Raw genomic sequence first — 25751 nt, 5'->3', positions numbered from 1 at the left:
TATGTCATCTATGTCTAGGTAAATATGATGTTAAATTGCAAGTAACTATTCTCAATTTGAGCATGGGCATCTACTACAAATTGCATCAAAACAATAAAACCTAGATTGTAGCTAAGCATCATAGTTCAATAATCAATTAAGTACAACAATCAACACTTGACAAAATTAATCTCATTAAACACAATCAAAGAGGCTACATCATCCCTTCGCAGAAGGTTTTAGTTACTTATGTTACAAGGAACAAAATAAAAATCAAAGAGAATGTGGCTCTCCCACTCCTTCTATTATGCTAGAGGACTCCCTTTTGTATTGAATACAAACCTCAAAAAACTTCCTTCACTTGATGCACTCTTTCTCATAGCTGAATTCGGTTTCCTTCTTTTAATCTCTCGATTTCCTTTCAATTACTTGTCCGATTCACCGGGTCCCACTTTCATTCCCTCGTAAACTTTGTCACGTGAAGCTTTGGACTTGGATTCCTAATCAAACCTTGAGTTGCGTAGCCCTTATTTCCTTCATTGTTTATGACCACGTGCACAATTTACTTGGTGGCCCCACTTTCTTCTTTTGCTTTCCTTGCCGTACCAGCCGCAAGCCCTTCATCTCCTTTCTCTACTTCATGGGCCTAAGAGAGGGTTTTAAAGTATGGGCTTGGATATATCAAATGTTTATTAGCGAGCCCAACAACAATTTAGCCTTAGAATATTCTTTCTTCAATAAATCCATAAAATTGCTCTCTTTCATCACTTTTCAATTATGAACCTGAAAATCGAAATCACAATAATTTTATGTAATATCCACAATTATTTCAATAAAAAAAAGATACGAACAAGTGCAAATGGATGTTGTTGTCGTAATAATAAATAAAGTTGCAGAAAATAAATAAAGACACAAGAACAACCTGACTTTATTAATGAAAGTAAATTGAATACAAATTAAGGAAAGAAAGAAAAGCAAAACATATCTCAGTATCTAATTCTACAAGGTGAGGTACGGGTAACCCCGAATCTCCTTAAGACGAAAGCTTCTGGCCTTTTGGGTGTTTTGCAGATTATCGAGCTTCACCTCCCAAGATATAATACCTTACCTTGAATGTCGCAACACTACTTTGAACATGCCTTTGTCGAGCTGACTTGAACCGACAATACTCAAGAACAAGAAAAGATGAAAACAAAATTTAAGAGAGAAAGTATTTTCTGTGTGATTTGGAAGTCGTCCACCAAGGAATATTTATAGTAGAAATAAATTTCAACGTCCGAAACGAATTAATACTCCTTACTGAACACAAGTTTGACACGAAATTGAATCACATATCTTAGAAAAAGATATGAGATTAGTCCATCTCATCTCATCTCATCTCATCAATATTTAATATGGAAAATGACATATTAATACCACTTTCAAAACTGTTGGACATCTAGGTCCACTCAAAAAAATTTTATCCCTCATAAGTCCATTTTTATTTTTTATAATATTTAAATCACTTAAATTTTATCTTATTCTTTTTTTGCCCTTTTTCAAAGAGTATTAAATCTAATGTGGTTTTCTCTCTTGTTATATGTTACATCTCTTTTATCTCACTACATCTTCTCTCTCTACTGCATCTCTCTTATCACAATAACTTTCTCTCTCCTACTCCATCTCTCTTTCATCACAACAACTTTCTCTCTCCTATTGAATCTCTCTCTACTACTTCTCTCTTTACTACGTCTCTCTCTCTCATCTCTTTTTATGGTTGTTGTTTTAGTCCAAATATGACTGGGCATTATGCGTCTCTATGAGAGGAGTCTAATGGTGATGGTGGTATTGCAAATTGTCGTCGAAATCGGTCGGATCTGGAGTTTTTTTTCCAAATTATAACACTGGTCGACCAATGTTACTGTTTTGAAACAGTAACATTGGTAAAACTAGACGACCAATGTTACTGTTTTGAAATAGTAACATTGACCGACCAATGTTACTATTTTAAAACGGACATATCCGGTGGCCATTTTGGGCGGTATCTAACTGGGCATTGTGCGTCTCAGTGAGGAGATTCTAATGGTAGTGGTGGTATGGCGAACCGCCGCTAAAATCGACCGGATCTGAAGTTTTTTCCAAATAGTAACACTGGCCGACCAATGTTACTGTTTTGAAATAGTAACATTGGTAACACTGGCCGATCAATGTTACTGTTTGAAATAGTAACATTGACCAATGTTACTGTTTTAAAACGGTCATATCCGGTGGTCGTTTTGGGTCGTACCTGGCTGGGCATTGTGTGCTTCAATAAGGGGAGTCCAACTGTGATGGTGGTATGACGAACCGCCACCGAAATCAATCGGATCTGAAGTTTTTTTCAAATAATAACACCAGCTGACCAATGTTACTGTTTTGAAACAGTAACATTGGCCGAGATGAATTTGGGGAAGAGAGTGTTTTTCTTTTTATCATGCAGTATCCTCTTTCAACTTGTCAACTTGTCATTTTGCTTTATTTGGTAATATCTTGGAGTTGGGGGATAACGAAAATCCGACAAAATAAATAATAAAAAAACGTGACTCTTTATTCCATAAGAAACAAGAGAGAATTTGAAGAAAGCTAGATGGTACTTCAGTGGAGCAGCAGCCAGCCACTTTCGTCCAGTTTTGTTTGCCCCAATATGCCCCCTACTACTTGTTTGCCTTATGTTTTCTTCTTCTTCTTTTCTCGATCTTTATACCTTTCTTTGAGATCTCAATGGAATTAAAGGATGACCAAAGAAACAGTCTGTATTTATTTATTTTTCGTCAGAATATTCTTAATTTCCACCTTTGATTGTGGATTGGATAAAAATCTATAGAATCACACAATAACCAGGTACGTGTCACACAGATACATGGAGATTTCAGCATTGAATTGGAGCAAAACCACCGTTAGGTTCTATAGCTATGGAAGCAGATAATAACATTAAAGAGAGAAGAAGAAGATATGTGTAGTTGTTGTGGGAGGAAGAAGATAAGGAGAGAGGAGGAAGAAAGAAAGAAAAGATGAGAAGTGTAGTTGTGGGAGGAAGATAAGGGTAAGAAAGTAATTAGCATATTAGTGGTACCTTAGAGGGATAAAGTTTTTTTGACTGGACCTAAATGTCAAAAAGTTTTTTAAGTGGTACTGGCCTGGAATTTTCCCTATTTAATAACCCAACGAATTGTCCAATTGTAATTGAATTAGGACTCTAGTCAAACTTCGACAAAAAAAAATAATATTATTTTTATTATCTTGGACCCGGACACATGCCCAACTCACCCGTTCGACAAACCGGACGGCACACATTTGATTTTAGCCAATGGCCCAGTCTCTACATCACAAAACATTGGGTGCCTTTGTGCTCAAATGATAAGTCCAATACTCCCTCTGTACACAAATTTGTCTTTGGGAGCCATTCACACATGGTTTTTTTTCCCTAACATTTCCAACAACTGTTTATTAAGAGTTTTAAAAGTGTGTGAGCAAAGAAACATATGAGCTTCAGGGTTCTTGAAGAAGAATGGGGCAAAGGACGCAATTGCCATACTATGATATTGACCAAGGACTTGGCATAAAACGAAGTACAAGGTATATATACAAGACAAGTAACCCAGTGTAGCCCAAGATTAGTTGTGCTGTATAAAGAAACAAATAACGAAGAATCAATCACAAATATATTATTCAAATTAGCCTAATATATCATATCTTCTGTCATGTATTCAAAAACTTGTTAGGAGGATCATGGGTAAATTTCCGAACAACTTGTTAGGGTCAGTTTTCAAAAACTCCTCCGCCTCTTCAATGCTGAAGAAGTGCCTTGAAAGTATAATAAGGAGCATGCCCAGAAATGAAAGATCTAATGCTTCTGAACCTAAATATAATGATGATACAAGCAGAGCACTGTCATGTAGGGATGCCCCTTCAGATTGTGCCTTATAGGCAGCTAAAATAATAGAATTATAGGTAGCTTCGGGGAGTGAGTAAATATGACTCTGAATGAATTCCTGTGATGTATTCTATGTTAAGCAGAGCACAGTCATGTAACAAAAAAAAAAAGAAGCAAAGCATAGTCACAGCACTATGCACAAGTCAATCTTTATAAAGAACAGCATTGTAATGAATTACAAATACTAAAACCAAGTAAAGATACTTCTACAGGAACTGCTCCATTCAGACAAACCACCCAAAATTAACATGAAACTAGACATGAATATATTTAGAGTTGAAAAAAAAAATTATATGACACATGGTTTGGGTCCAGCACAACTGCATTAATCAATATCCTATGCAGCGGAAAATATAAGACAAATAGCCTGTTAGCTTTACATTTAACTGGGAACTCTTGTATTCTTGTAAGCTCATTAAAAATGCTGTTATCCAAAGCCACTTCCTTTGCCAGCTTCTGATATAAATAAACTACCGCAAATCAGAAAAGTTTCAAGAACCGATGACAGAGATGAACAGTTCGTGTAGGCTTAATATGGTCGTTTGTCTGAAAGATCACTTCATAGTTTGTAAAGTGTACTTGGAAAATCTTCAAAATACTAGAAAGTAGAAAGATTATTTGTATCTTATGTACTATTTAGCAAGAATCTGCTTAGATATTTGTTGCTGTACACTAATAATTCTCCATTGGCAACAGACGGGGAAGCTTACTTTACAGAGTGATATTTATGCATTTGGAGTTGTTCTTCTTGAGCTTTTATCATGACGCAGAGCAGTGGAAATTAACCAGGAACAAACAGACATAAACCTGGTACTATAGGTGATGACAATAATCAACCCCTCTAAATAATTCTCAACTTTCAAAGGATATCTAGAGGTAACAAATAAATAGAGAGTTTGCTGCTTGACATTCCAGGTTAGACATTTATTGAACGATCAGAAGAAGTTGCGAGAAATGATAGAACCAAAGCTGAGTCGTTGTTCATACACCATCGAATCGATAGTGATGTTTGCAAATCTAGCATCAAGATGTGTCCATGTTGAGAGCATAGAAAGACTCTCAATGGCAGAATGTGTAAAAGAGCTCCATATCATAATAATCTATAAAAGTTCAAAAGGCATGGGCATGCCAATCCATAAACTAAGGGTGGTCTGACAAACCTGATGATTTTCCGCGCAAGGAAACTTTTTCTTATTATTATTCTTTCCACAGGTTTCCGGAATAGGAAGCTTAATCTTTGGGCCTTTGAGAAAGATGGTATGATTACGGAACAAATGATACAGAACCCAAAAGGAGAGAGCATCTAAATGATCTTAAGAAACAAAACAAAGAAATCAGCGGAAGAAAAGAGATTCACAAAAAAGAACACTGAGAACCTAGCAATGTATGAGACTTACTGGAGATCTAGGATTAAAAGGCAACATTTCTTTGCATGTATGGTTTATATCTCGCATCATCACTTTGTTGCTGAAACTTTTTAATTGACAAATACTTTGTGCATAAACTGTGTAATTACATGTAACTTGTACCATGTACCTAAATGAAGCTTCCATTTTTCAACTACAGAACTCAAGAAAATATATAGCCTTCTTTAGTTACGCATTTTTCTTTCTTTCTTTTAATGAAATCTACAGTGCATAATTCACATGCATCAAAATTGAACCTAAAAAAAGTTCAAAAAAGTGATATCAAAGAGATAAGGATGCAAGATCCATTAACCTGAAGGACAACATGTTTCTACCTCAGTCATGACAATATACAACCAAGGAGAGACTGGCTCATGAGAGATCTGGATGTCCATTGCAAGCCAGTTGGACTGTATCTTAGCCTGAGAGAGTCCAGATCTAGAATAAGACATTATTATAAAACCGTAAATAAAATTACGAATTAAACTAGCAGAAAGAATCATATTTAAAAAGAATTTTAAATCAAAAGTATAAAGGACAAGCACAAATGCAACCTACTACTGGAAATCTGGAATAGTTTACAAAATTATACAAGCATGCTTGAGACAGAGAGAGAGCACAACAACTGCATATTCTGGAAATGAAAAAATGCGTTGCAGTCAGTAACTGCCTTTATACCTCAGAAGCATATTTGAGGATTTCCACAATTTCATTTACAGAGGATGTTCATCTTCAGTGTCTGACAAATACAATTCCGAAGGGTTCTTTAAGACTGGGAGTTTCTTGCACATCAGATGCTTACGTCTCTGCAACAATAACAAGACCAAGATGCTATCTGTCTTAACAACTTCATATCCTGCTTTTCTATACATACTGAATGGAACTGCATCAATCATTCTACAGTGCAAGTATAATTCTTTTGAGGAACTCATCTGGGATATAAGTTCCTCACTTGCCTTCAGAAGATGCCAACCAATCCCCCTCCTGAAATTTCCAAAAAAATGTACTTAGCATCACCATAAAGCGCAGCATGTTGTAAGGAATTTCTATTTGTTTAGAAACGACCGCAATAGTCTACATTCAATAATAAGATCTTTTTAGCTGCTCACAAATTCCAATCTTCACAAGGATTTGAAATTCGCTCGGCAATCTACATTTGACAATAAAATCCACCTACTTACTAATATAAATTTCAATCTCAAACAGCTTATTGACATTTTCACCTTACCAGACTAGTAGTTTTAACTAAACTAAGCAACAATATCTCTACTGCCCGTGTGGATAGACAACCAACCTTCCCCCAATTAATTTAGCTAATTTTCTTATTTTGTTGATCATACCCAATATCATATTTAGTGAATCATGTATTGCAAAACTGGACTACTGCAACTAAAATCTGGTTAGGAACGACTAAAACAAACATTTGCCGTTGTTATATCAGTGCCAGAGCATTCAAAAACAATGTTTCAACTCCAGAGGACCCATAAATAGAGAATCATTGATAAAGATCGAAACCACTTCAAGTAGAGCAGACTAAATTGCAGAAACCTGAAAAGCAATGGTACCTTCGAAGTTGCTGTTTCACAGTCATGTTGCAGACATAGGGAGAATTCTTGGGAGAAGTGGGTGTAGGAGGAGAAGTATTAGCACCCATCTTATTAAAGCAAATTTCGACGGTCCCAGCCAATTCTTCCTCCTCTTCTTCCCCTCTGTAAAATCCAAGAAGGGTAACGGCATGAGGCATTACGGCTCTCCTCTCAATCAAGTACTGCTTCACAAAGAATTTCAAAAGAGAAACATAACCGGCAGGCATAAGCATGGACTCAGCGAACGACTCAGCCAGAAGTCCGACAGTGTCATCTATCTCGTCAGGCATCATCACCCGAACACACATCGACCCAGTTGTCAATTCTTGAAAGTAGCTGAAATTTTCAAGGAATTTAAGCTTCTCAAGCTCTTGATTGCTCAATAAACGCCCTTTCCTAAATGGGTCTTCCAGATATGCATTTGATACTGTTGGAGAAGGAGAAGAGGAAGAGTGGGAATGGGAAAAGAAGGATTTGAAGGTGTAACGGTCAGACTTGTGGAGATAGACGGGGAGGGCTTGGTGGTGTTTGAAGTGGGTGGTGGTGGGATAGAGGTAGCAGCAGTTGTGATTGGGATCCAAGGACAGAGAGAGAGTGGCAGCCATAGAGAGGAGAGGTTTCAGTTGGACTTCGATGGAGATAAAAATGCGATGGGAACACATCATCTTTTAATATTTTTTTAATTAATCTAAAAAGCTTTTTTTTTTTAAAAAAAGGTTATACACCTCATTTAAATTAGATAACTAAGATTTATATACACTCGTGAAACCATAAAAAGATGGAATACAACTAAGAGCATTGAAAAATAAGAAAAAAAAAACAAAGATGATCATTGTCGAACACTCTCGACGATACCATATTATTACACCAAGACATTTGAACTTTGAAGTACTCTATTATGTAGTATTCGATAGGTAATTTGGTGTCGGATCATTTGAATGAGTATAATAAAATATTGTCAATTTTGGAAAACTTGGATGTCACAATGATGAAAACTGCACTTGTGACTTTTGAGTCTAGGCATACTTGTTTGGGACACATTTGTTTAGAAGTTTCATATGGATTGGATGTCAAGGTATGAAAACTTGGTTTTGGTAGTCATTGTGTATTATGCAAAAAAGACTAGAGTCCGATTTGGAAGCCTTCGTGGCTCTAGCATTGGAGCACAATGATACTTAGAGACCTTTGGTGGTTCCAACTTGGAGGGTAAATTAATTTTGAAAGTCATTTGTTTAACTTACCTGCATCCACATATGCTTGTGTTTAGGCTTAGTTTGTGTTCGTGGACTTTAATGGTGTGGTGTTGATCTACTCCTATGGTGGTAGAGTATACATTTGCTGGGCACCTACTACTTTTTAAGTTCGTTTGCAGTTCACATTCTTGTAGTCCGTGATGATTGGTCATACACTTGGGCTATGTATTTGGCTACGTGGATGCATGGATTGATTGACAGCTTTTTGGTATTTGACGAGGGTTTACCACACTCATATTTGTTGGAGATTTTTCAAAATTATTTTGATTTTGATTTTTTGAAAAGACCTTTTATTGGTTTGGATGCAACTCTTCGCATTAGAAGACATGATCATTCACATTGAAAAGACATGTCATTTTATGATGTCTTATGTGAATAGTCACCATTATAAAGGCATGATTATTCATTGTAAAGACAAGATGTTCTTGACCAATGGTCATTCTCATTTAATTCTCCTATTAAATGGCTTCTTGGCCAAAATTGGCAAGTTAAAGTTAGTCATGTTTATCGTAAGGCAAACTTCAGTGCTAATAATTTAGTCAACTTTGGTTTTAATTTGTCTTAGGGAGTGCACTTCTTCTTTTCCTCATGTTATCTGTATTTCTTCTCTTTGGGATGACGTTGTAGGGGTATCCGGCCTCAGGCTTTGCCCAGTTTAATAAAGGTTTGTTTCTTTAAAAAAAAAAAGACATGTCATTTTATGATGTCTTATGTAAAGAGTCACCACAAACTCTATAAATAGAGTTATTTTCCAACATTTTTATAATCTAATTTTCTGACAACTTTCTCTCAGTCTCTCTTCATAAAAGTTTCATATTGTTTTTCTATTGCTACAGAAATAGAAAGACAAGTATCTTTCTCTCCCTTGATTATTCTCAAAATACTATGACCTTCTACTGCCATTGCACCAAGAAGAAGGTGGTCCATAGACCAAGCTTCATTGTATTCTAAAGGCGGATTTGGTTTGAGACATAGTATGGTGAGACAATGGATCACAGATGGTACCATAACAATAAATTTTGTAAGTTCAAGTCAAAATTTGGCTGATCCATTAACCAAGGGTCTCGCAAGAGATATGGTGTGGAAAACATCAAAAGGGTTGGGATTAATGTCCATTACTAAACAATCACCAATGGTGGAAACTCAACTCAACACTTTGAAAATTTGATGTTCTTGAGTTCAACGAGCAAAGTACATCATATTAGGTGATGGAAAGTACTTGAAGTGTATATACATCCCAAGGAAAAAGTGCTTTGGACCTATAAGGTAAAGAAGGAGGTTGAGCAATAAAGTTCTTAATAAGTTTATAACAAAGTTTGTGAGGTATTATACTTATAGGAGTACCTTTGATAAGCTTACCTACGTGAGTGTCGAAAGTGGTGCCGCTTTCTATACGACTTGGACTTGTCTCTAAAGCACTTACTAAAACAAGATACAGACGCAAGACCAATCCACGCGTCGGCAAATAATAATGACCTTTATATCGAAAATTTGTGTGTGTTGTGTGTCCGGTTATTCGAAGAGGATCACTAGTTCAAAGTTTGTCAACTATGTCATCCTGAATAACCTTGATATACATACACTACATGAAGGTTCAAGTCCTAAAGACACCTTTGTTTATGCACAAATTTTCAAATGAACACAACAAGTGTATTTTTCATCTGTATTTTGAAAATGGTGGAGGAATGTCGAAATATTTTCAAAATAATAAAGAAATTTTTACATTGGTAGTTTCATACCAATAGACACAACTCTTCTCTTATAACTTCTCTTACAACTTCTCCTGAACACAACCCTTCACAAGAGTTATGTTTTTTTTGACAAGAGATATCTTTCTTTTTAGACACAACCCTTCACCAAAAAGATGTGTTTCTTTTTGGACACAACCTTTCATCAAAATGTGTGTTATTCTCTATAAATACATCATTCCAAGACATTCAATGACGATCTAAAAACCATCTCAAAAACTCTCAAACTTGGATTCTATCCTTGCAAAATAGAATTCCAAGCACTTGTTAAAGTTCTGTTTTTCTTGGTCATTCTTGGGTGTTCTTCCTTTATGCAAAGGCCGAATATCAAAACGTTAAATACGTAGTGCTTCATTGTATATTGGAAGTGTATTTGCTGCTATCCTGTGCACACCAATTGGTGGAGGCAAATAACACTTTAAGGAAAGCGTTAATCCGTGCCTTGAAGCAAAATCTAAATTGCTGAAAATTCTCCAACATTCTACATTGTCAAAAATTCTCCAACATGCTAAAGACATGATCAACTTGACTTGGTTGTAGGGGTTGACGAGATTTCACCACACTCGTATTTGCGTTGTTGATGACCATGTAGTTTGTTTGGTGGTGTTTGCTTGAGATCAATGTCCAGTATGCTAGTGACATGATCAACCTTGACTTGGGCACTAAGGTGTCGATTGGAGGTAGCAGAGTTTGTTGATTGTTTGGTTCGTAGATGATTCTTGCTTGACGACATCGACATTGACTTGTTCACGCTTCGTGAAGCTTATTTGGAGCACATTTAGATGTTGGTTATGGAGTACATTTAGGTGTTGGCTTGTTTATCACGAAGGTGGAGATTTGTGGTTTTTCTCAGTGAGGTGGAACTTGTCTATTTGGGGCATATGTAAGCGTTGGCTCATTTCTTTTCGCCAAGGTAGAGATTTGTGTTGGCTAAAGATGAACATGTGCTTGTTGGCATCGTGTTTGCTTTTTTGTTTGTATCTTGCGTGATTGATTTGTCTTGTTCACGCTTGATGGAGTTGTTTTGGAGTAAGTGGGGCTATTCGCTTGCTTAAATTTCGCTAAAGTGAATATTTGTGGGATTTGGGTCAATTGAAGTTCTGACCATATAGCAAAAGGAGTTGTCCGGATAACTGATGATCGCTCGAGCGCTCGTGAGCACTTGAGCACCCCAAAACTCTCTCTCTGTGTTAGATTGCCATTTTAAGTCTGTTGCAGCACCAACGGGGGCTTGAGTGGGCTTAGTCGCAAACAAATATTTAAATAGGTCGAAAATAGACTTAAAATATATGTATTTGCTTCGACAATACCTTGGAGTGCCACCTAGAGAGAGAGAGGAAGAGAGAGAGCACAATACACAATGGTAAACACTTGAGAAAGAGTGAAGATTGAAGAGATACAAGAGATAGTCGAGAGAGCGGCTCTTGGGGTTTCGATTGATTTGTGTGAGAGAGAGCTTGAGAGAGGATGATAGAATCTAAAGTGGGTTTGCTTCTCTTTGTACTGATGAGTCTCTCAACTTGTAACTTCTCCAAACATAGTGGAATATTGGATCTCTGTTATCTACGGACATAGGCCTTTGTATGCTAAATCACGAATATCGTATGTATTTTTACCGCTTTGATTTATTGCTTCATTCACTACATAGCTAGTTTGGATTTGTTTGATCAGTCAATTGATTTGGTACTTTGCCCAAAGATATTGGATTTTAGCACTAACACTCTTAAGAGGTATTGTATGCCATTGTGTGATATCATAACCATAAGAACTTGCTTTGATGGATTGTTCAAAATTGAGCTACTTCTTTTCTCTTGCTTTATTCCATTGATTCAAAGATTAAATCTTGTAATTGTGTTTGAATATCAATTTTCTTGGGGATTCGTTTCACAAAAATTGTGAAATCTTAGTGCACAATTTTACCATATACCTTGGTTGATATGAATAAATCTTGCTGAAGAACAGGAAATGGAAATTGGTGTGATATATTTTATATTTCATGGTTTTAGCAATTTGGTGTTATGCTATTCCATTTCATGGCTATCTGTTCTAAAGATTGTGATAAACAGTCTCTCAGTGACTAATTTAATTTCTGCATATCTTCAGACTCACGACTGTTTCCAATGTCTCTGTTCTTGCTTAACCTTCTTCTGTTCAGGAGTTTTTCCAGCCTTACTGGTTTTTTTTTTTTCCCAATCTCTCATCTCTTCATTGCTGCACTTCCTAGCCGTTCTAACAGGTGAAATTGGTCTCATTGAGGACTACTAACATGGCATAGTGATTCTGGTATTCATTGCAGGACCAAAGTAATTGGTACGGCAACCTCCTTCGTCGTGGCTTAATCAAAGATTATTAATTGGGCCCATCAAGTCGGTGATCACTTTATTTTCTTCATGGATTTTTCTTGGTAGCTAATAAAGTGGCAGTTGAACTGGTTGCTAAGGAATTAAAGCTCTCATCTATCAACCATAGCTTTAAAAAAGCCTTTAATTCACTATATATATATATATATATGTACATGTTTCACATTCCAGTGTGTCTATCCACTAATTCCGAATCATTCCGGTTCTAATTTCTTTGCATTTACTGCAATGGCTTCCAGTGGAGTTCTTGAGGTAGATGTTAACATAGAGTCTTCTGCAGAAAAGTTCTGGGAAGACATCAGAAACTCCACAACCCTCTTCCCAAAATACTTCCCAGATCAATACAAGACCATTGAAATACTTGAAGGTGATGGAAAGGCCGCTGGGTCCATTCGTCTCTTCACATATGCTGAAGGTAGAGAGCCCGAAGTCTTAAGTCCTAAGTTTGTGTTGAAAATTTGAAGTTATGATTATTGATTGGTTTGGTTTCTTGTAGGTTCTCCACTTGTGAAAATATCGAAAGAAAAGATCGACACGGTGGATGAGGAAAACAAGAAAGTTTCATACAGTGTCATTGAAGGAGATCTGTTGAAATACTACAAAAGTTTCAAGGGGAAAATAGAGGTGAGTCCAAAGGGGGATGGGTGCTTGGTGAAATGGACATGCGAGAATGAGAAGGTAAGTGATGATGTTGAGGTTCCACACATCATTAAGGACTTTGTGGTCAAGAACTTCACTGAAGTGGATGACTTGATTCAGAAGGCATAGAGAAGCCAAAAACACTACCTATTGAGAAATGAGGAGTGATCTACATACATACATATATGTGTGTGTGTGTGTGCATGTTTTAAATCAATAATAATGTGGAGTCCTACTCTGCTCTAATAATTTTGATCTGTCTTTCTTGATACTTATTTTACTTACTGTGCAAACTACTATTATCCTCTTGTCTGTTGTATCCTATGGCATTGTTGTAATTCACTATAAATACAAGACAAACCCAAGAAGAAGAACAAAAGAAGAATACAGGACACTTCATTCATTCAACAGAACAATGCTCCATGTAAATACACATACAAATCTTCATGAGGTACAAGAGGACAAATCAACAAGTATGAAATAAAAATAAAAATAACACAGCTGTTGCAGGCCATGTAACTCTGATTAATTAACTAACTAACTAAGCAATATTTAGACTAACTAACTAACTAAGCAATATTTAGACAACCAATGTAAGATGCTGATAATCCCAATATTTCAACAACCCATAAATTGGGACAAACTTTCATTCAGATTCCCCCTTATATATACATACATACATCTCTAATTTCTTGCTAGCTGTCCCTAGACCAAAGAAAAAATGGGTTCAAGTGGGAAGCATCACCTGGAAATTGAGGTTAAGTCTGAATGTCTGATGCAGAGACAAGTTCTGGGAATGCATAAAAAAAGGTGTCCCTGTCCTCCCAAAGGCCTTACCTGATAGTGTCAAGAGTGTTCAAGGTGATGGTACGTCGGTTGGCTCTGTATGTCTCGTAACATATACTGAAGTTAACGACTTGGCTACCACTAGACCACGAGCTCTTCTTAAAAAAAAACTCAGCTACTTATATATGTAGATGTCTTATACAGGTTCTGCTATTTCAAACTCAATAGAGAGGATTGATTTTGTTGATGAAGCGAATAAAACGTTCAGGTACAGTATCCCGGATGGGAATCTACTTATGTTCTTCAAGAGTTTCAGGGCCAAAATTGGAGTGAAAGCAAAGGAAGAAGGGACAGGGAGCTTGGTGAACTGGTCTCATGAATATGAAATGGTAAATGAACCTGCTGACTCAAACCACATGAATGTCTTTGTAACAAAGAATTTGCAAGAGTTTCACTTTTCAGAACTGTTTGATAAATATATATGTATATATATATGTGTGTGTATATATATGTATATGAATACGAGTAGCTTGATGGATACACACCACAAAAGCCCTTTCATAAAACGGATATTTACATATCAAAGTATTAATCATTATGCAGGGGAAGTGCACTAATATGCTTCCGCAAACATTCTGATTTTTACAGTAAAATGACAACTTCCATGGACATACATAGCTTGTATAACATTTACACTGGCAAATCTTCTTGCAACAGAGGAACCTTCATGTCGGAAGAATCTTCACTACTCTTGAGACTAGAAGAATATTCTTCCTTATCTTCACCTTCTTTAAGCTGTCCCCACATCACTGTATAATACCCCATCCCAGTTATTACTGCTCCCATGACACTGCACACACATATGGCTTCAATTAATTTTATCACAAGACAGTGAAGAAGATAAAAATTAATAAGTAATAAATAGTATTTTATTACCTTCCATAATGGAGACTATTAGTGAAGAAGGTGACACCAAAAAAGGTTGCAAAAGCAATCCCAAATGGCTTAAACATAGGTACATACAAAGGGCCCTTCATGGTGCTACATGTTATGTGAATACTGCTTCGAATAACACTCACAAAGATTGCCTGTAAAGATACAAAAATGTTGTTTAAGATAGTGATTTTGTCGAGACTAAAAATCCCACATCGGTCTCTCATAATCCAACTGAATGGTTTATAAGCAGAGGTCATTTTCCTCTCACACAACCAAGGCCTTTTTCTAGGCTTAATAACCATAGGCAACGGCTCAGAAGAACAAAGCCGTACTTTTCTAACAGATTTAATTAGTGTTAGTACATGCAATAGAGTAATTTGTGCTTACTGTTGTGACAATCAGTAGGAGATCCATGTTGAGGTTAACTTTCCAAGCACTTGGGTCTCTCTCTACAAATAAAGAGAATACAACACATTGGATTGTCCCAGCCAAGCTATAAAAGGACACCACTTTCATCACATGAGGATATTGTTTAACTGTTCCCAGCTGACCAAAAACCATTTTTTTGTCTGGTTAGATTTCACGTTTGAAAAAGGGGAAAAAAATGAAGAAATTTTTAAAGAAGACTTGTTTGTACCTGAATGATGTTCCATGCTGAAACACATAAAGAAGAAGCAGCAAGCAAAATGCCACCAAGAACCCAATGATCTGCTGTTGACAAGTAGACAAAGAGGTGTGGTTTGTTATGTTGTTGAAGACAAGAAGATGAAGCTGTTCTTATATAAGGCCCCTTGTAGATTTCCACCACTGTTGCTCCCATTATTGATACTATGGTCCCAACCACTTTGACTTGGAAACTTGTTCTTCTCCAATCTCTCTCTTTTGTCCTGATCTCATAATTTAGCAATCGTTGGCAATACAAATGTGATTAGGATATTATAATAATGAAAGCATAAGACAGGTAAACGGGTTTATAGTATACCCAGATAGAATCATTTTTTAATACCTTCAAGTTTTGAGTTTAGACTGAGTTTCAAATGTATATGTAAATATGCCAAGTTGGGTATGTGTGGACACTTCCCAGACAGATTTTTTTTGGGGTAATTTGGTCATTCGACATGGTCTAAACTCGGACTATCAATGTGCACAAAAATTTCCCAAGTGATGATAAGGTATTTTAGGCCAAAACTCATCGCGTAGTCATAAAGGGTATTGTATTGAATTCAGGACCTACCGAATTTATAAAATTTAACCTCAAAGAGATTCCCCTAGTCAGATCTTACTAACAAGTGATATTGAAAATAAGGTTCAAAGATCATGTGGCCAAGAGTATCTATTGCTTGTTTACAGATTCTGCTTTGGGGATCTCTAATTTAATCAGGAAAAACAAGAGTAATTAAACTGCAAGAGACCCACAAAATCTATGGGCTGAAGCCCAGATAAACACAGGTTGGGCTGCAATAAGCCCATGATTGTCAATTTGACAATTGCTATTTATGATATATTTATCAAAATGTAGATCGAGACTGAGTAAATAGTACATGATACCTGAGAATAAGAGAGAGGATGAAAGAAATAGCAGGAAGCAAGAGTCCCATGACGCACACAACAATTGGGGAACTGTAGCTTAGACCCAAAAATGCAAGGTTTTGTGCCATAAATATCCTACAAATAAATTCAACCGCACAAAATTAAATTCAACCAAGAGACTTCATAAAATGCTATTAGAATAACAACTGTAGTAACTGTGTGAGAGAGCGAGAGCACAAACCCTGTGAAACCCAAGAAGAAGATCCTCATAAGAAGAGGAAAGGTGAAGATTGATTGTTGTGGGCTGCAACAAGGGAATCATATATACATACATACATATATATATATATATGCAGTACTGTTAGAGTCTGTCGGGTTGAATTGGAAATAACAGAGCAAGATTGTGAACAAACCTATACCTATGAAACAAGATAGAATAAGGGAGTAGGAGGATGGAGCCAAGAGCATTAGTATACACAACAAATACAAGAGGGCTCATCCCTCCAGTTATTGCTGTTTTGGCTAAGATTGTCAATCCAATTGTGCAACCCTCCATTGTCACCATTGCTATGAATGGTACCACTTCCAACACCTTCCCTCTCACTCCCATCTCTAATCACTAATAAATCAATGAACTAATTAGATCAGACAATGAATTCATGAAAAACCTGCAACTACACTTGTTCTTATATATACATGCCAGAATATATAGAGTAACCCTTCACAAGGTGTTGAAGCTACTCTTCATGGAAAAACGCTACTCGAGTGTCCCTCCAAACCAAAAATAATAATGATGAGGAAAAAAAGGCTGACGTGGGCCTTAATAATGTATCTTCTAAAAAAAAGAAAGAAAGAAAGAAGGGGTTGAATATTTGATTTGTCCCTTAATCCACTATTTTTTGAGCTTACCATAGCCAATAATCTGATTAAAATAATGAACAAGGGACCAAGAACAGGAAGAATTTGTATCTTCTTCGGAGTGTCTCGTGGTCGACCTTAACCGAGGACCTACCAGAAAGAACTATATGTGTGTGTGTATTTTATATATATAGAGGCTCAGGTGTAGTACTGCTGAATTATTTATAATACATACAGATATACCAGTGAAACAAGGCTCAGGTGGTAGTGCTTAATTATTTATGCTTAGATTAGGTTGCTGCGATAGTGCTTGTGCACAGGAGTGATGAATGATTAAAGTGTTAAGGTTGCCGCTCTTATCTAACCTTAATGTAAGATAGTGTCCACTTTCCCAACCCCAAGTTCAAGCCCAACCATGACAAGGCTTCCAGAACTATTCAGGACAAAGGGACCAAAGATTCGAGGAACCATCTAGTCTATCTTCCCTAGCTCCTACCACTCATACCATCTTTTTTATGCTTGCCGTGCACACAAATTAAACCTCTATTGCAATCCCAGATGAACTCAAAATGGAACAAGATAGCCAGTTCAACCCATCTCCAGCAGATATGGTTTCCTACTCCTAGTGATTAGATTAATATAAATTTTAAACCACCGCTAAAGTTGGTATTTAGGATGGATGAGGGGTGTAAGTCAAAACAAATACTAAATCTGTTTCTCATTCTTCGCCTCTTTCGCTATATACCAGAATATCAGGTCAATACATATTGAGTTGTATGCTGAAAGTCAATATATATATATATATATATATATGATTCTCAGGTCAAATAAGTTCAGTGAAAGGCTCTTGACGAAAAATTATCAAAAGCCATAATAAAAAAAATAAGAAAAATAAAAATTAAGTTCAAGAAGCTAATATTATCTCATGATTACACCATTGAGTTCAGAAAAATGAAACTTCCAGAAAATCCACATTCAAGAACTTCATGCATTTCAACCGAGGTAGAGCTTGACCTATTTTAGTGCGCTCTGGAGGAAAAAGTCCAGTAGCCCCAGAAAACAAGTTGGGGTGCATGCAAATTATAGGAAAACACAATAAAGTCCACAGGCCAAGAGTCCCATTACATATACAATCATATCCTTTTCTCAACGCTATACTTTGGGTGTGCTTTCCATCTCTTCACTACATATAAAACAATATGCACTCTGATAGCATATGTTTATGCACGTCAACTATTTTGCATAGACTGCTTCCCTTCTCCTCCCAGCTAATAAAAATTATAATATCAATTACTTGAACACAATAGAAAAGGTATTAAGCACCTCCCCATTACGACTCCGCATGATCCAATACGAATTCAAAAGCAGTACTCAAGAAAAAGTATGAACTCATTGACAAAGGAAAATATTAAGAAGTGCAAGAAATTACACTGTACTAAAATATTTCGAAAGGCTAAGGGCCAGCAACTATACGCGCCTTTTCACGAGCAGGAGACGCCAGCTATTAATCAGATTTTCTCTTTCCTTTTTCTTTTCATTTTGTCTCTTGACCCATTATTAAAATCAACATGTAGTGATTCAGAGTAAAATCAGGGGACATACTACACTGTGATTCTCCAGTAGACATTGTATTTTGTTACATTTGCATATTCATACTTATTCAGCATGAGGTACCTATACACAGAAATTCCAAGCTTTAGGAATATGTGCCTGTAAAGAATAATCAAAAGCGAGTAGCCATGATCAAATTAGATGCATTGTTCAAATTCATATGAACATAGGCAACTCATCCTCCTAATTGACACTCTGATCAAATGCATAATATATGCAACATATTGAGTTTTTATGTCCAACATTTTTAAAATCAGCAATTCAGCATACATAATATGTGAGTTTTAATTTGGTGCAAGACTAATACAAATAAAACTAATGTCAAAGGTACTAACTAGGTCAACTAATTTGATCCAATCTAGTTTACAAGCACTGTCAACTCATGGATGGATGTCCAAGCCTGATGAAGCACGTCATATAGATAAGTTGAGACATTATCATATGCACAATCAGGGCAAGTGTAGATGGCCACATTCATAGACATCCATTTATATAGCACACATCCAAAAAGATCCTAAATAGAAGCCAATTTCATCATCAAGTTCATAACTGATCATTATGGTTGGCCTCACTTAGCTTAGAATTTTCCAAATTTAAACCAAAAAAGTAGCCCAATTGAAAACCCCCCCCCCCCCCCCACCATTAATAATGGAAATTCAGCCCTCCAAATGTGACATGAATGATGGTGGAATTCTTTCAAATTCCAAGCACACTATGCACCAAGTCTAATACTCTAATTTTTTTTCTTGCAAGTACAGGCCAGTTAAAACTTAAAAGACGTGGCTTGAAGTAATACGAAGAAAGATATGTATTCAATAGGAATTGTTGAAAGTATAACCTAGATAGAAATGAATGGTGGAAAAGAATTCAAGTTGTGGATTTTCATTGATTTTTGTGGCTACAGACCCCAAAACTTTTGGGACAAAGGCTCGGATGATGATGATGAAGTGTGGATCATTTAAATCAACATTGGCATGCTTATGACCAAACAAGTATAGGTGAGACATGCAATGTTTATGTTCCAAGTTTTCCTACAATATTTAAGTTCACCAACACACTAATGGGCCAACAGAAGCTTTGAGATTCATGGCCACCTCAGTCGCAATTATTCAATAATACTGCAACCAAAGTTTTAAGATGATCCGTTATATATCTTTCTATTTTGAGAGAGAAGGCATTAGAAATACCCATTCTGGTGGCCAGAGAGGCCTCTTGCATTGTTTTGCAGCAGAAGCCTTTCATATTTCTTCGATGTTGCTTTGCAAGAGAGGAACCTTTCAGCTGTTTGATTGCAAGCTCCTTAGCCCAGAATCAGTACATGTTTTCTTCTTTGGCTTTCCCCCACGCTACAGAATAAAACTCAATTATGATTACAGTTGCTCCAACCAAACTGCATGCATCAAATTGTAATATTGTGGTTAATAATGTTTTCGATTTTACAATGTTTTCATAAACATAACTAAAAGGAAAGAAAACAGAAAGACTGTACCTAATAGAATGAGCATGATCACTCAAAAACTTATCAATAATGCAAAAGAAAAGGTTAATATGCTACCTTCCAAGCCCCCAAGGTAGACAACACCAACAACAACTGCAATGACAATCCCCAAAGGCTTGAACATGGAAACAAAGACAGGCCATGTCTTGGGCAGGCACCATGTACAAATGCCTACTTGAAATGCAGAGACAAAAACTCCCTATATCATCATATGTATGTTCACTTCAAACACCATGTAGAAAGCTCTTTTACAAATGAGTCAAAAACAGATAACATTATACATCAAAGATCAAGTCGCAGGGTGGGATGCACTAAGATTAAGTAGATTTAGAAGTTTCTTGCAGTTCCATATTTTCCTAATCTAGTTCACATACCGAGTATAGAACAGCAATTAACTTCACATTAGGTACAAGTTCCAAGCACCGGATTCCCATTCCACAAACAGACAAACTATAACAGATTGAACGGCCACAAAGAAGCAGTAATAGAAGATAACAATCAGCTCTGATGGGTATTTCTTAAGAATCAATGCCTAAAATGTAACAAAGTAGAAGTTATAATTATTCTGTTCTGTAGCTCTTTTCCATAATCAAAGAGGACCTTTTTTGTTTTCATCCTTGCACTTGTAGAATAACCCATGCATATGTAAGCACACAATCAAGTGCGAGGAATAATCTTCCAATGATCCAATTGGACTCTTGCGAGACAAGTTGATTTAATAAGTTCCGAGAAGAAACTGTCCTCAGTAGTAAGGGGCCCTCCAAGTAAGTCACTATGAATGATCCTGAAATTGACACGATGGTTCCCATCAATTTAGCTAGGCTCGTTGAGGTTCTCCAGTCAAGCTTTTCCATCTTGACACCCCATTCCCATGTTCAAATTAGTTTAGAGGTCATGGAATAAACAAAGAGCTGGTGTGTAAAAGTCATAAGAAAGATTACTTAGTGTGACATTTTATTTTATTTTTTTGTTTTTTCCAGAAATGACACTGCTTTATGTAACATAAGCAAGATTACAGCACATAGCTAAAAGGTCAACAACTCCTGTACACAAGGCTTCGGTAGTGGTGCAGGGTTGGGAAAGGGCAGGATGTAGGCAGCCTTGCGCGGCCGCATTAATGTGGGTAGGCTGTTTCCAAGGTGTGAACTTTGAACCTATGACACGAGGTTGCTGAATCTTGCCACTGGGAAATGGGCTTGCACTTCAAGTTAACAGCACATATGAAATATAATTTGCAGAAAGGTATACCAGAATAGAACTGAGAGTTGAAATCTGAAGCCTGACAAGGAAAGGTCTTATGGATTTATTCTTCACACTTTAGAATACAAATTTTAGTAATTAAATTGGTCTTGTCCATCGAGAACGAAAAGGATTTGGCTTGCTGAGAGGCAGATTACCTTTAGTGGTCAGATAATTGGAACATGTCATCCGCTGTTTTTCTCTTTCTTTTTTACATGGTTTCAAAGAAAATAGCTAGTCTCACAAGACATTTGGGAATCCGAGAAATTAGAGTTGCAGGTAGAAAGGTCTCATACAGGCTATGTAGCACGGACACGGACACGGACACGTGACACGACACGACACGGACACGCGGACTCGTGATTTTTCCATAAAGTAGGATACGGACACGTTGGGGACACGTTGATTAATTTTTTTTTATATTTTTTATATATATACATATATTTCATTTCAATCAATATGGTCCAAAACAACAATACATTAAAACATAATATAATTCAATTAAGATAGTTCAAAAAATCAAATATCTTATAACAAATTAAAAAATCCTTAAAGTATTTAAAAAATCAAACATAATATAAGACTCATTAAAGTATTTAAAAAATCAAATATCTTATAACAAATTAAAAAATAATTCAGTAAATTAAAAATAAAAGACAAAAAAGTGTCCCCAACGTGTCCTCAACGTGTCGAAAACGTGTCCAATATTTAAAAAAAAAAGAAAATCGGATACTTAGATTCACGTGTCCCAGACGTATTTTGAGCCTGTCGGGACGTGTCCGTGTCCGACACGTGTCGGACACAGACACTCTGACCAAAACAGAGTGTCCGTGCTACATAGCATACAGGTTACCTCCTTTATGACCAGTCAAATTGAAATAGAGCTTTCTTGAACTTCATTATGGTACTAAAGTCAGTTTTCCCAATAAACGAATAGGTTCAAAGTTTGAACCTTCTCTATAATAGCTTTAATTAATGACCTGACGAAAACCTTGTCATGATATTGGATTGGATGATCTCCTAAATCCTTTTCTTAATCATTGGATTTACTCGAAGACTGGATATTAACTAGGGAAGAAGAACATAACAGACAATATTTGTCCTCCAATAGACAATAGTTTGACCAACATGCTATTGCAAATTTACCAAGATAATTGATTATGATTGATTAAGTTATTGCAACAAACAGATGGCAGCAGTAGTGTATTACTCTGACTTATATCCATCCTTACAGATATTTTAGCAGGTCTTCAAAACCAGAATTGGCATTTCTAACTCAAAGATGAACGAATACGAATACCACTGCTTAAATAACTAGAGACTATCAATGCAATTCATGATGAACAATCTGAACGATAAAAACAGCAAGTAAAGAGCATAACCTGAAAGAAATGGCAAACATGAAGGAGAAACCGGGGACGAGGTTTAGCATTGCTGTGCCAAGTATAGGGCAGCTATAGTAAATTCCAGCATACCCAAATATCTGTGCCAAGCAACTGTAAATAGGGCCAAGAAATATGCAATAAAGTAACAGAAGTCCATCCAACCCGAGACTAAACCTAAAAATTAGTTCTCAACTTCTTAGTCCAAAATTAAATAAAACTAACAAATTTACATACCAAAGCAGACCAAGCAACAAGAATCCACCAAAAATCCTGAAAATAAGCGTCGGAAGCTCTCTTCTGCAGAGTAAAGAAAAACAAAAGATGAACTCAAATGAAAATTTGTGTGCTGTTTGGGGTGAATCAAGGTTATAATTAGTGCATACAATGAAGTTATAAATTTTTGGTGTAATTTAGAAAGAATACCATTACCAGCGGAAGAGCAAAAAGAGAGGAAGGAGGATGAGGAAGGCAAGAGCAGTAGAGTAAAAGACGAAGACCAGGTTGGTGATGCTGATGCCTCTAGACATGGCTACTTTGCTTACGATCATCCGCCCAACCTGGGCACACTATGCCAAAACCATACCCACAAATGGAAGCGCAACCTTCACTTCCATTTCCTCTCTTGCATCAGTTTCACAGCACAAACTGAACAAGTGACGCGACCCCAGAGAAACACATCTCAACCCCCACCACAGATTCTTGCATTTGAGATGAAAGAGGGTCGGACCGAGCTGGGCTTTGACAGGCCCAAGGCTCGGCCCTCTCATTTCTGATGGGCATGGGTCCAAGCTCGATAGGGCCTTAAAACCCAGGCTCGGGCTCGGGCTCGGGCCGTTGAACACTTCTTCATTAACATACCTAGATAACTTTGGTGAGCTTTATTTGCATCCCACTTTTTTTCAGTTACACCCCAATATATCCAGCAGTTTGGTAATCAACAGTCGGCACTCGACAAGGGCACATGAAGAAGAATGAAGACAAGGCTATCAGCACTCGGCAGGGGCACATGGCAACTCAAGGGAAAATGAAATTTAGGATTATGGTTCTCTCATGAGGCTGCCGAAAGTAGTCGTTGCATGGAAATTAGCAACGAACAATTTCGTTGCTAGACCGTTGGTTGGGGATGAGTTATTACAAACAGATAATTACAACCAATAATTTGTGTCGGAATCTCTTAATCTCGAGGCGCAAATTTATTTGACATGTTGTCTGCTACCCATGCTTCATTGTGGGATGGTTGCGAATCACACTCGCAGTTGTTAGCTGCGATGAGGCTTTTAAGCATTAAGGTTGATTACAATATACCATAGGGTTATTTCAATGACATCGTTCACCTTATGAAAGAGACGACACCAACAAATTTCTATCAAATCAAGAAGTCGGTGTCTAAACTTGGACTTGGGTTATTTTGTTTTTATTTTTTTCCCACAACAATTCCATCACTATAATCCATCACAAATTGTCCATCACTAATTTTTCATTGCTAAACTTTTATGACGAGATTTTTTCCATCACTGACTATTTTAGCGATGGAATTACCCTTATTTGCGACGGAAAATTCCGCCTCAAAAATCTTCTTTTCTAATAGTGTTGGAACTATACCTTATATACTAACATGTAATTCATTTTCTTATTCAATATCATTAGATGGGATGGTCAAGGAGCTTATGACAGGTCTAGAGAAAACAGAAGAAACTGGTACTTAATTAATACATACTTGTTTCATATATAAGTGCATTAATTTGTGATCAGTCTCTCACTCTTTTAAATTTTTTTTTGTTCAAATATTGTGAAACATCTTTATACTGAGATGAACTCATCATCAGGTGAATGTCCGGCGGAATCGTCCTTGTATGGCGGCGGTATCGATCAATTCCAACACTTTCAGGGACTGCAACCTGAGCTCTTTTTCAAGACGTCCCATGAAATCTATAACTATTGGGAAGGGTACTATATATATTCAATTACTTTCACATTACTAATTTAAATTAATTAGGTAATTAATTTTTTGCTTAAATGTTGATACATATCATATGTGCATATAGTTTGATTGGAAAAGTAGCAGCAAACCAGAGTCACAAATGGATTTACAAGGAAGCAAATCAACAAGAAATCAACTTCTTGTCAGCATGGCACAACCCAGCAGACTCAGTAATCACATTTATCTCTATTGCAGATTACACGATTTACTTTAGCATTTCTTGTGATTCCTTACTTTACATATTCCATAATCTCCAGCAGCCCAGGACATGTGAAGCCCAGTTCCAATCTGGTATAAAGGTATGATTTTGATAACAACCCATATCAGATTATGAACTACTACATCTGTCAATGGTTGATTCATGAAGTTTTGCAGACCATAGCCTTGATTGCAGTAAGAGAAGGCCCTGTTCACAAGGTTCTTAATTTCACTTTCATCATTAATCTTAATATTCACACAAAACAAAAATGTACATATAATTTATAATTATTTGTATGCTACTTTTATGTAGGTAATTGAGGACCTGAGCTATATAGTAATGCTGAGGAAGAAAGTTCAGCTACATAGAGAGTATTCCATGTGTGCTACTTCCACATCCATCATCAGCTGAATACCCTGGATATGGAGCAGCAGTAGCACCAGAGACAAGGCACTTTCAAGGCAACAACTATTAATGCACCCCATCACCACCCTGCAGAAGTACTCTATGGCCATCACCACTTCAATGAATAATAATAATCCCCAATTACCGTCCAAGATAACACCTTCAACCTTTCAAAAAAAAAAAAAAAAAGAGTTAACACCTTCAATGAGCAGCCTTGAAGCGCTCCTCTCTAAGCAACCAGGTCAGCTGTGAGCCACAACACCAACACCAACCACTGCAGTTCTTAGCATCAGTGGGTTAGGAGGAGAATGTTGATGAGGAGTGCCATAGAACAGAAGACGGTGAGACTAGCAATTCAATTTCAGCTTATAATCGTATCACAGCTTATAATCGTATCAGG

The 25751-nt window shown here is 36.7% G+C and overlaps 3 protein-coding genes and 2 pseudogenes across 8 annotated transcripts; 2 read left to right on the top strand and 3 right to left on the bottom strand.

Annotated features, from left to right (window-relative positions):
- Window positions 1-4039: 4039 nt before the first annotated feature.
- LOC119999464 lies at window positions 4040-7577 on the bottom strand. Of its 6 annotated transcripts, none has more exons than XR_005468422.1 (4): window positions 6903-7577; window positions 6016-6321; window positions 5651-5775; window positions 4040-4387 (listed from the first exon to the last, which is right to left on the bottom strand). XR_005468422.1 is itself a non-coding variant. In XM_038847039.1 (3 exons), exons 1-2 carry the CDS (start codon window positions 7526-7528, stop codon window positions 6051-6053), a joined length of 897 nt encoding a protein of 298 aa, XP_038702967.1. In that variant the 5' UTR covers window positions 7529-7577; the 3' UTR covers window positions 4040-5775; window positions 6016-6050. The 6 variants fall into 6 exon arrangements, 2 of the variants coding, with proteins under 2 accessions (XP_038702967.1, XP_038702968.1); XR_005468423.1 differs by having other exon boundaries at window positions 5673-5775; XR_005468424.1 differs by having other exon boundaries at window positions 5651-5759.
- Window positions 7578-12447: 4870 nt separating this feature from the next.
- On the top strand, window positions 12448-13228 carry LOC120001103 (MLP-like protein 423). Its single transcript, XM_038849348.1, has 2 exons — window positions 12448-12699; window positions 12781-13228. Exons 1-2 carry the CDS (start codon window positions 12513-12515, stop codon window positions 13050-13052), a joined length of 459 nt encoding a protein of 152 aa, XP_038705276.1. The 5' UTR covers window positions 12448-12512; the 3' UTR covers window positions 13053-13228.
- A 1011-nt stretch (window positions 13229-14239) lies between these two features.
- LOC120000873 (WAT1-related protein At1g70260-like) lies at window positions 14240-16988 on the bottom strand. The gene is made up of 7 exons (XM_038849036.1): window positions 16589-16988; window positions 16417-16479; window positions 16194-16310; window positions 15283-15532; window positions 15033-15191; window positions 14646-14797; window positions 14240-14559 (listed from the first exon to the last, which is right to left on the bottom strand). Exons 1-7 carry the CDS (start codon window positions 16783-16785, stop codon window positions 14400-14402), a joined length of 1098 nt encoding a protein of 365 aa, XP_038704964.1. The 5' UTR covers window positions 16786-16988; the 3' UTR covers window positions 14240-14399.
- Window positions 16989-19847: 2859 nt separating this feature from the next.
- Window positions 19848-23450, bottom strand: LOC119999316 (annotated as a pseudogene).
- A 518-nt stretch (window positions 23451-23968) lies between these two features.
- LOC120000645 lies at window positions 23969-25421 on the top strand (annotated as a pseudogene).
- Window positions 25422-25751: the final 330 nt, after the last annotated feature.

This window comes from Tripterygium wilfordii, chromosome 6 (assembly GCF_013401445.1).
Source record: "Tripterygium wilfordii isolate XIE 37 chromosome 6, ASM1340144v1, whole genome shotgun sequence".
NCBI lineage: Eukaryota > Viridiplantae > Streptophyta > Magnoliopsida > Celastrales > Celastraceae > Tripterygium > Tripterygium wilfordii.
The sequence above is the reverse complement of the archived record's forward strand: the minus strand, read 5'-3'. Positions and strand labels throughout refer to the sequence as shown.

Excerpts from the sequence above, each read along its gene's own strand:
- LOC119999464 (XM_038847039.1), bottom strand. The coding sequence starts at position 7,528 with ATGGCTGCCACTCTCTCTCTGTCCTTGGATCCCAATCACAACTGCTGC. Across the intron at positions 6,322-6,902 it reads GTGAAACAGCAACTTCGAAG|GAGGGGGATTGGTTGGCATC; the intron begins GTACCATTGCTT and ends TGGAAATTTCAG.
- LOC120001103 (XM_038849348.1), top strand. The coding sequence starts at position 12,513 with ATGGCTTCCAGTGGAGTTCTTGAGGTAGATGTTAACATAGAGTCTTCT. Across the intron at positions 12,700-12,780 it reads TCTCTTCACATATGCTGAAG|GTTCTCCACTTGTGAAAATA; the intron begins GTAGAGAGCCCG and ends GGTTTCTTGTAG.
- LOC120000873 (XM_038849036.1), bottom strand. The coding sequence starts at position 16,785 with ATGGGAGTGAGAGGGAAGGTGTTGGAAGTGGTACCATTCATAGCAATG. Across the intron at positions 15,533-16,193 it reads ATCCTCTCTCTTATTCTCAG|GACAAAAGAGAGAGATTGGA; the intron begins GTATCATGTACT and ends TTATGAGATCAG. Across the intron at positions 14,560-14,645 it reads AATAGTCTCCATTATGGAAG|TGTCATGGGAGCAGTAATAA; the intron begins GTAATAAAATAC and ends ATGTGTGTGCAG.